The 10,821-nt window shown below is 33.7% G+C and overlaps 1 protein-coding gene across 1 annotated transcript; it reads left to right on the top strand.

Annotated features, from left to right (window-relative positions):
• Positions 1-5,047: 5,047 nt before the first annotated feature.
• On the top strand, positions 5,048-6,093 carry HELRODRAFT_163561 (hypothetical protein; the record flags this gene model as incomplete). Its single annotated transcript, XM_009027401.1, has 3 exons — positions 5,048-5,380; positions 5,744-5,854; positions 6,037-6,093. 3 exons carry the CDS (start codon positions 5,048-5,050, stop codon positions 6,091-6,093), a joined length of 501 nt encoding a protein of 166 aa, XP_009025649.1.
• Positions 6,094-10,821: the final 4,728 nt, after the last annotated feature.

The raw sequence follows: 10,821 nt of genomic DNA, 5'->3' as shown, positions 1-10,821 counted from the left end.
TTATTACGTTTAATACATTATTTCGATCAAATCAAATTAAAGTTGCATTTTTATGAACAAAACCTCTGTAAGTAAAGTAAACTAAAAAATTTTGAACACTTTAAAAAATCTTCAAAAAGAAAATAAATAAAATTTCGCAAATTATGCTTAACTGCGCCATCCATTTAAATCTCAGGAAGGAGATGGAGATAGAGAAATATATTTTATAACGCAGTCCAGGCAATAAACAAGCAGTCTGAAATGCTACAGGTTCAAAGCCGCGGGATTAATGAAGACATGAAAATTTATTCAGGTGGAAAAGGGGAAATTTATTTCAGCGCGAGAGCTCCACACAACCACGTGTGTTAATTACGCATGGGTGGATAAGCAAATAAAAAGGTTTTTTTTGAAATTTTTCATTGTTTTTTATGTCAAAATAAGGCAAAAACGTTGAGAAAGTGAGGGAATTGCCTTCTCTGAACTATTTATTGTTCCTATTTTGTTTCTTCTTCATATTTTTACGCAGATTTAGAAATTTTGATGGTTTTTTTATTCTTATTTTTCTTCCTATGCCGAAAATTTTCAGAATCTCTGAGCGATAATTTATTTTTTCTTCAATTTGCAAATCATATTACACGTTACACTGTTGATGCTGTTAACGTTGGCGCTGCTGCTGCTGTTTTGTTGGTGAGGGTGACGATGACGAAGATGAAGATGATGTTGCTTATGATGTTGTTGATGTCATTTGCTATTTTGTGTTTTGGTTTGTTGAGACCTTAAGCTAAACTGCCTGTTGTTTTAGACATGCATTCAAATGACTATTGCACTTTTAAGAATTTTTATGAATAAGATGAATGAACAAGATAGGTAAAAAACATTTACTCGATGTTAATTTCTTCATTTCAATTGTCTTCTACAAAATAAACCGACATAATCAAATAGTTTTTACTTTTCGAAATTTTGTCATTTTACTTTTGCAATTCAGTTTCGCGAAATTTCATTACCTGCTATTATCGGTTTGTTTGTTTTTAATCATCTTACCCCATACCATCTCATCCAACTTATTTATTTTTATTTTCAAATTCCTAATGTGGCTATTGCATGCCTACCGCCATAGGCACGTTCAAATTAATTTTTAAATTTTATTCCATTATTATTTTCATTATTCTTATAAAAAAACGTTTAATAAAAATACAACTACAAGAAAGATTGTAGGATAAAAAATTAGTTACGCAAATGTTTTAATATGCAAAATAATATTAAATGAAATAAACTGAAAAATGAAAAAAATGTGGTCTTTGGGTTCCTTCTGATGTTGCCAGTAAATATTTTTCACAAAATAATTTCAATTTTTCGTTTCTTTCCCTTCAAAAAGATAGCAGAGGTGATATTTTTTCTTGTTCGTTTGTGGCTTGTTGTCCCCCATAATTTTTCACATTTTACTACCAAACAACAGCCAGCCACCTTGTTTCGTTAACATAACGTCGCAAATATTTTCATACCACTGTTGATTATTTAGGATTTTTTCACAATTATTCATTAAAATTACCAAAAACACATGTGAATGTCTAAGAATCCTTATATCAGCTATATATTTCATGCAATAAGCGGGAATCTCTCAGCATTCGATACAAGTCACTACAACGGTACATCCAGACGTGTTAACCACTAGACCATCTCGTTGTTTTGTTAGTATTGTTGGTGTGGATATTTATTTTAGGGAAAACTGAATTGTTTCTCGTCGGTGGTTTCACGAGAAAATTCGTTTCTCTAGTTCATTTAGCCTTAATTCCATTTCGTTTTTCTTGTTCGGAGTTTTTGCGATTTTTGCTCGAAATCGCAACTCAATAAAACTAGTCTTATCAGAAAATTTATTAAACTATCTTGTAAAATTCAGTTGGATAGATGAATCAAAAGTTAAAAATAATGCTTCAGTATATACACATGCGTGTGTAGAAAATTTTTTTTATTCATTTAATGACTCATTTGTTAAGCCATTCAATGATTATACATACTTTCAAATTGAAAATGTTAAAAAAAATATACAATGCCAAATATATGATATATGCAACGAATGTTTGCGTCATGTGATGCACCGGCGCCATTCTGCAGGGCTTTCATTATATAGTTGCACATTTGGGGCAGTTAGGCAAGCATGAATGTGTGTTTGTGTGTGTGTGTGTTTGTGTGTGTGTATATGTGTGTGGTGTGTAAATGAATTAATAAAGAAACATTTTAGCTTTTATGAACTTATACTTTAATTCGTTTGCAAAGCTCTTTTTCGCTAATTAATTTAACATTCTGTTATTCGCTTTATTATTAAGTTTATTTATTATTGTTCTGTGTATGTTATTTAATCCGTTAATATCATTTCCACAATAGTTTATATTTATTTGTTTAATTTCAAAATAGTATTGCTCCTGAACATTTTACAACCTCCTTACAATGTTTGCCGGATTATTGTGACTGCATACCTGCCATTTCTTTGATGCAACAATTTGCTTCGCTGTTGATCAATATAAACGAAGGCAAAAATGTCAAAATGTTAGCAGAGGATGTTGCATGTTGCACGAGTGAACATTTTCGGATTTTCATTTGGCCGTGAGGTCGGTTGCATGTGGCACAGCATATATGTTGTTGCTTGTTGCATGTTCCCCGTTCCATGATTTCTCAACGTATACTCTGAACTAACCTTGTAAAAAATTCTGTGCACTATTTCCAATCAATCACACGTTCAATCAATGTGGAGTATCAAAATTGTTTTTTTTTATCGTTTCGATTGTTATCGCGTATATAGTTATGAATGTCTAGAAACAAATGTTGCTTCAACAAATGTTGCTTCAACAAATGTTGCCATATACATGTCGCATGAACAAATGTTGCCTAATACACGTTGCCTTGCTTGACGGCGCACCGCTGATGGACCAACTGCCTGCTCCATGATACTTCATTCAACAATATTCTCAGTCTTATTTTTTCTTCCTTGTTTCAGAGTCTTTCCTTTTCCATTACTTTTATTTTCGATTTGGCATTTTTTCTTCAATTTTATTTCTTTCGTATAAGCCTCTTTTGTTTTTATAAATTTTGTTTTTTTTTCTAATCTTCTTCTTCTCTCTCTCCCCCTCTCTCTGTCTCTCTCTCTCTCTCTCTTGTTCTCTCTTTTTTTTCTCTCTCTCTTTCTCTTTCTTTTTATTGTGTCTTTTTTCTCTGTTTTCTTTTTTTGCTTTTTCTTTTTTCCGTTATTTGATAATTTTTTCCCTCCGTTTTTCCCCGCTGGTTGTTTCATTTTTTTTAGAGTGGTTTTTATAACTTTATTTTTACTTGATCCTCTCTGCCTCATAAATTTTTTATTCTGCACAAGGACACGACTGAGAAGAAGTCAGCGAACAACAGTTATGGCTGCTGTCGAATGGGCATTGTAAGGATTAAACAGCTGTTTGTTTATGTGCTGGTCTTCTCCAACTGTTCCATCTTTCTCGCTCTCTCTCTCTTTCTCTCCCTTTCTCTTTCTCCCTTCCTCTCTTTTTTTGTTATCCATCTATCTATCTTATCTAGCGTATTTATGCATGCAGAACAGCCAACGATATCAATCTACAATCTGCAAACAGCTGAGACGCTGAACTAAATTCAGCCAACGACGCACATTTATTTATAAGCCTCCCTCCGTACAACCTCAACGTTAATCTTAATAAATTTCATTCACTTACTTGAGCAAAAGAGGAATTTGTACGTAAAAATATCAAAATCAACTGAATGATGTATTGTAAGAGGTGGTATATTAACACGCACACACACGCACGCACACACACGCACGCACACACACGTCCACGCACATACACACACAAACAAACACATACTCGCACATACATATAGATGTTATTTACATATGTATGATTACATTATGAATTTTCGTTAATTTATTTACGTTATCATTTATATTAACGCGTCAGGATTCTTATACGTACGCTCGCTGGAAAGTGTGTTTGCATAATCATTATGGGGTAAATATACGATAGGATGTTATTGCGTATGTATGAATAAGTAAGTGTGTGTGTGTGTATGTGTGTGCGCGTGTGTGTGTGTGTGTGTGTGTGCGTGGTTTTCGAGATGTGTGGTCTATGTTGTGAATGTTTGGCTTGTCTTGCGTGTGTGTGAGATGTTATGCGCGTTTGTGAAGTGTATTAAGTTTCTTTCTCTCTTTCTCTTTCTTTCTCTTTTTTTCTCCCTCTCTCTCTCTCTCTCTCTCTCTCTCTCTTTGATTGTTTTTTGTGTGGTGTTGTGTCCTGTATGTATTGTGGTCGTCAGTGTGAGACTGGGAAGATATCTGGCAAGTCATAGCGCAATAAGTTATTGATTTCATTTTTCTCCATTAATATATTTTTGTATGTTCCGTTCAAATGCGTCCAGAATTTCAGATGTTATTTGAAGGAATGTGTCCATTTGTGCTTGTGTTGATCAGGCGCGCTCTGCATGCGCTGGTGGGGGCGAGAATAATGAAAAATTCCAAGATGATGATGAGGACGATGATGATGATGATAACGTTGGAGATACTGATGATAACGTTGGTTATGGTGATGACGACGTTGATGATAATGATGAAGACGATGATGGCGATGACTATGATGATGATGATTATGGCAATGATGACGATGATGATAATGATGATGTTGACGATTATGATGGTGGTGGAAGGGAGAATGATGATGATGATGATGACGAAGATGAAGATGAGTTATGAAGACATTTGGAAACAATTAGCAGGCATGCAATAACTGTCACCATGGCGAACTAGTTGATGATGATGTATTAAAATAGCGTTAGTTGTAATAAAGAAAAAAGAAAAATAACAATAGATTATATTTTCAATAATAAGAATAAGGTTAATATTTTCATTATTCTCATTATCATTATCGTAATGTCGGTGATGCTTTGCAGTTGGGTTTTTCCGATTGTAATGACGATTAAAATGACGACGACGATGATGATGACGACGATGGTGATGGTGACGATGATGATGATGAGGAGGATGACGATGTCAACCCTATTAATTACACAGCACGAGCTGATGATGACCGTGGAGTCGATAAACTTCATTTGCAGTATGTTCAACTTGGCTTACAGGCCCGATCAGCTATATCAGCACGAAAACAAACACATGAAATATCCATTTAGTCACTCACAATCATCATCTTCATCATCATCTTCATCATCATCTTCGTCGTGGCCTTCACATGATACCGTCTTAAAGTCTCCACCATCGTCGTCATCATCATCATCAACATCATCGTCAACATCGAAAATGTTGCTGAGAATGTTGGAGAACGTTCGATCGATAAATTGCAACAGTGAACCAACGGATGTGAATTATTACGGAGCAGAGGTTATCAACATTGCCAAACAGGTTTCTGTTGTTGTTGATGTTGTTATTGCTCTTGTAGTTGTTGTTCCTGCTCTTGTTGTTGTTGCTGCTGTTGATAATGTAGTTGTTGATGTTGTGTTGTGTTGTGTTGTTGTTTAGCATTCGATTTGTTGTCGTCGTCACGGTGTTTGTGTCTGTATTTTTACCTCTTGCTATGTTTAACTAACCAATCATGCTCATCCAACAGACAAGTTCGTCAGAAATTAATCATTCTCTTATTTAATAATTTAAGAGCTGATTAATTACCCACCGCTGAATGCATTCATGACATAGTTGATTAATTAGTTAGATGATTGATTAATTAATTAATTAAATGATTAATTTGTTAATTGATTGATTGAACAGACGACGGTGAATGGATTGTTAGGAGGGCAGGTGATGTTCGACAGGTGGGGCAGGAGGAGGGGGGCTAAGATGGACCTTATGGAAATCAGTATCAGTAGGGGGCTGGCCAAGGTGATGATGGTGATGATGATGTGATGATGATGGTGATAATAAGGGAGATGATGATGGTATTGATGATGGTGATGATGATGGTGGCGACAATGGTGGTGGTGATGATTTTCCTCTCTTTCACACTAATCAAAAACACTTCCAACAAAATATACTTGCACAGTCAACAACAATAAACGCATTAGAAACTTTTGCGTGAAACTTTTTCACATGATGACAATCTGGGATTTGTCGGAGTTTGAACCTGGTCTCCGCAACTCAAAATCGGCATCTTTAATCATTAAACCTTCATGTCTTTCTCTATTTATTTATGATGATAAGGAGCATTTTGATGATAAGGAAGATGACACCGATGATGAAAATGATGATAATTTAATTGGTATCGTGATAAGACGGATTGTTAGCTTTAGCTGGCAGGCCAGTTTATGGCCACAAGGAAATTACCTGAATAATATTGTAATCAATGTGATGAGCCTAAAGCTGTTGATGCTGCTGCTGATGATGATAATGATGATGATGACACTGTTAATTACATCAATTCATTTTTGATGTCATGACATTTAGATGTTAATGATATCTTGATGATAATGATGATGATGTCGATGATAATAATGGTAATGACGACAATAAAGTGATGATGATGACCAAGCGACAACAACAGTTTGGCAGTCAACGACATTAATCACATTAACTCGTTGTTGATGTCATGTCATTTTTCTACTAATGTTATGATACTATTATGATAATTATGTACTGCTTAGGTATCCTTTTAGGTATCCTTTTTGCAAAGATATCATGATAATTATTAATATTATTGGTCTCGTTTTGTCTTTACACCTTAAAACGATTCAAATATTATTACTATAGCAATTATTTTTATTATTGCTTTTATTTCCTGTGTTTAATTATTTATATTGGCCGCAAACATTAAAGATAAACAATTTCAAATGTTATATAAACTTTGACTGCATTGTTTTATCATCATCATCACCACCGTCGTCATCATCTTCATCCACATCTTCATCATCATGGTTGTCATCGTCGTTATCATACTGGTCATCATCATCATCATCTTCATCAACATCTTTATCATTTTCTTCTTCATCGTCTTCATTATCGTCTCCACACTTTTCAATTACGTACCTAATTAACAGACAAGCAGAAGCTCATCAACCCAATGAAATCAGACTTTGTGCCTTTGTAATGCTGCTATGAAGAATGGCTCAATCACATCACGCCGACAAACAAACAAACAAATAAACTTAAAAAAAACAAACATACAAAAAATACATATGTATATGAAACAACAAAATCGTACACAATCACACGAACAAACACAACGCATATTTATATATATTTTTATTTGTATGATTGTTCGTTCGTTTGTTTGTTTGTTTGTTTGCTTACTTATTTTGTTTATTTGTTTCATTTAGGAGTGAATAAATTTATAGAATGAATTATACCAAAACAAAATTCAAACGGACAAGAGACAAATATAGATGAAGAATAGAACGTTGAAAGTTAAAACATACAAAACAAACAAACAATGAAGCGTTGAAATATACAAACAAGCAATAGAACATTAAAATATACAAACAAACATACGAATAATTTTTAAAACATACAAAGAAGCAGCCATAAGAATGATGCCTAAAAATAATTAATTAAAATTTTTTTTCGTAAGATGAGACACACAGATGAAAAATGAACTAACATGGAGCACCAAACACAATTAAACAAACAATGAACAAACATACAAATGAACAAATAAAAAACGGACATACAAAAATAAAATTATACAAATGAACAATTAGACATCTAACTAAACGTAGAAGAAAACTCTAATAAAATAAACAAAGGCAGAAAAAGGATAAACACACATACACGTATACATACAAACAAACATACAAATAAGAAAATGCAAAAACTATGTAAACATGCAAACGTACTAAATACAAATGAACAAGTGTACGGACAATTAAAAATTTTCGCTAAAAGGCAGAAACAAATTTTCGAACAACACGCTCGATTAAAAAACTTCTAAAAAAGACTTCTCATTTCCAACTAAGTATGTTGTTTTTGTTGTGCAATTAATTACTGCTACTACTGCTACTACTATTATTATTACTGCTACTACTACTGCTGCTGCTACTACTACTACTACTATTAGCGCTGCAGCTACAACCATTTTCACCGCTACTATTTCGTTCTACACACTGTTGAATTATTTTTCACGTCAATTATTCAATTAGAATTTACTGTAACTAAAGGTTAAAGGTCACTTTTTGTCTGTATTTATTATCCAGACGTATTTGTTGCAACACACGCACACACACACACACCAAACACACACACAAACACACGCACACACAGCGTACAAGAATACGCATAAAACCACGCATCACATACAAAGCGTGTGATTGGCGGGGATCTATATGCATTCAAACCCGGTAACCACAAAAGAGGACCGCTTGTCTTTAACAATTACGCCACCACTTGTATCGATACTGATACTTTACTTGTTATAAACTCTCACTTCATTTTTATTTATACGTCAATTTTTATGTTAACTTTTATGTTAATTTTCTTGTTAATATTTATGTTAATGTTTATTTAAATTTTCATGTTTATGTTTAGTATTTATGTTAATAATTATGTTAATTTTTATGTTAATGTTTATGCTAATGTTTATATTAACGTTTTGGTTCATGCTCCAATTTTTAATAGTTTATGCTATTTATCTTCAAAAGAACTAGCAGCCAGTCCCAGCACTGATCACATCTCATTAAACGTCAGTCAAAAGTGACAATGCCTGAGAGATGACCACTGACCAGCCAGCCAGCCAGCCAGCCAGTCAGCCAGCCATCACCATCATACAGCTGAAATAAATAACCAAACATTCACTACCTGTCAATACTTAGATCATTCATTCGTTCGTTTGTTCGTTCATTCGTTCGTTCGTTTGTTCCTCCATCCATCCATTCATTCATTTGAATCTAATCCTTCATTCGTTTATATATTAAATCATTTTCCATCTAATAATTATTTTATTCATTCACTCATTCAATCATTCATTCATCTCTTTATAGCTGCACTCAATTCATCAATACTAATATTACTAAGATTACTGTATACTACTCAAAAAATATATTTTTACTCAAACTTATGCTCCGATAAATAGTTTACTATGCCTACCAAAACGGTCTGCACCAACAATTGTGCAATGTTTTATGGCTGTGGTGGGCAGTGATGTGATATATTCCCACACTTAATCATCGGCTAGATATTTTTTCAATTTTTTTATCATTGTTCTAGTTTGTTTGTGTGAACTTTTTACTTTTTTTTCATACCGTTGTTGTAGAATGTTTGTTCTTTGTTTTGTGTTTTTGCTGTTGTTTTGTGGCAACTTTGGTCGCCTTTTCGAGTGTTTGTCTTGAATTATCCATGTTTTTGTATTCTTTGCTAGGTTATTTATCATTTTTCATACCAATGGCATTATCAGGCATGAGTATTCGTGATAATAAATAACGCAATTAAATCTACCAAAATCGCGTTCTCTATATAAAAAAATTTTCATCGATAATGATGACGTCATTTTATACCGTTACATCGCACACTCATACATGCACACGCACACACGCACATACACGTACACATACATACTCACCTACACACGTACACACACACACACACACAATGACAGATAGGCTCATGGGTTGAAACAAGGGGCCTTCAAATATCATCACCCATCATCATCAAACCGAAACCTGACAACACATTTGTCAACAAAACAAGAATCGTCACTTCTATTTTGGTATTTATTTGTATTTGTTTGTATCTTGTTGAATCTGTTTGTATGGGATTGTATCTTTTCTTATCTGTTTGTATGTGACTGTTTCTGTTTGTATCTTTCATATCTGTTTGTATTTTTTGTATCTGTTTGTATGTGTTGTATCTGTTTGTAAAATTTCGTATCTGTTTTTTTGTGATTGTATATGTTTGTATAATTTCGTATCTGTTTGTATGTAATTGTATCTGTATCTATTCGTTTGTTTCTGTAAAATTTTAGTATTATTCATTTTTTTAATTTTATGTTCTATGCATATTTTATGCAATCATCTCCGGAAGTTTTCCATAGAGGAAATGTTAAAATTTTAAATAAACGACCCAAGACATTAAAAATTTAGACCGAAGACGATTTAAATCGTTTCAAAACGACAAATTGACGTGTGGCACGAATGGAAATATTTTCAGGCACATTTATGAAACCATAGTTTTAAAATTTTTTGAAGTTTTAACGGCCTTTTTTCTGTAAAGGCAAATGCAGTGAACAAAAAATGAACATAGGACGAAATAATGAGTCACTTATAGAGAGTCACATACAATATATTAACGTGTATTTAGACGCTTGAATAAGTTTGAAAACTATACTGACATTTGGACGCTTGGTCTTAAATCTATATACAACATTTACCCTCCCATGGAATTCTAGATGAGATGATTAATCTATAATTTGATTAAACCCTAATCTAAACAACGTAATTCATTTCAACACACATTCAAAAACACACATTCAGAAAAAACGGTTTAAAAGGAGCAAACTTTCACACATGCCGATAACACAGATACACACTCACTCTTTCACACACACACACACACACACACACACACACACACACACACACACACACACACACACACACACACACACATACACACACACACACACACACACAACTTAACATTTAATGTTTACATTTGAAATGATTTAACACAATGACGTGAACGTTACGGCCTGTACTAATATGCACGCCCGAGTGAACTGCTGACATTTCAATCAGCTTAATGTTCACGTTGGCTGGATCCCTGCCTGCTTTTATGGTCCTTGGCTGACCGGAATCTTGTAGGGGCTTTTCTTAATTCTTCCTCATCTTCCACTTATATTATCACATAAATTAAATAGGTGCAGA

Source organism: Helobdella robusta, assembly GCF_000326865.2.
Source record: "Helobdella robusta unplaced genomic scaffold HELROscaffold_5, whole genome shotgun sequence".
NCBI lineage: Eukaryota > Metazoa > Annelida > Clitellata > Rhynchobdellida > Glossiphoniidae > Helobdella > Helobdella robusta.
The sequence above is the reverse complement of the archived record's forward strand: the minus strand, read 5'-3'. Positions and strand labels throughout refer to the sequence as shown.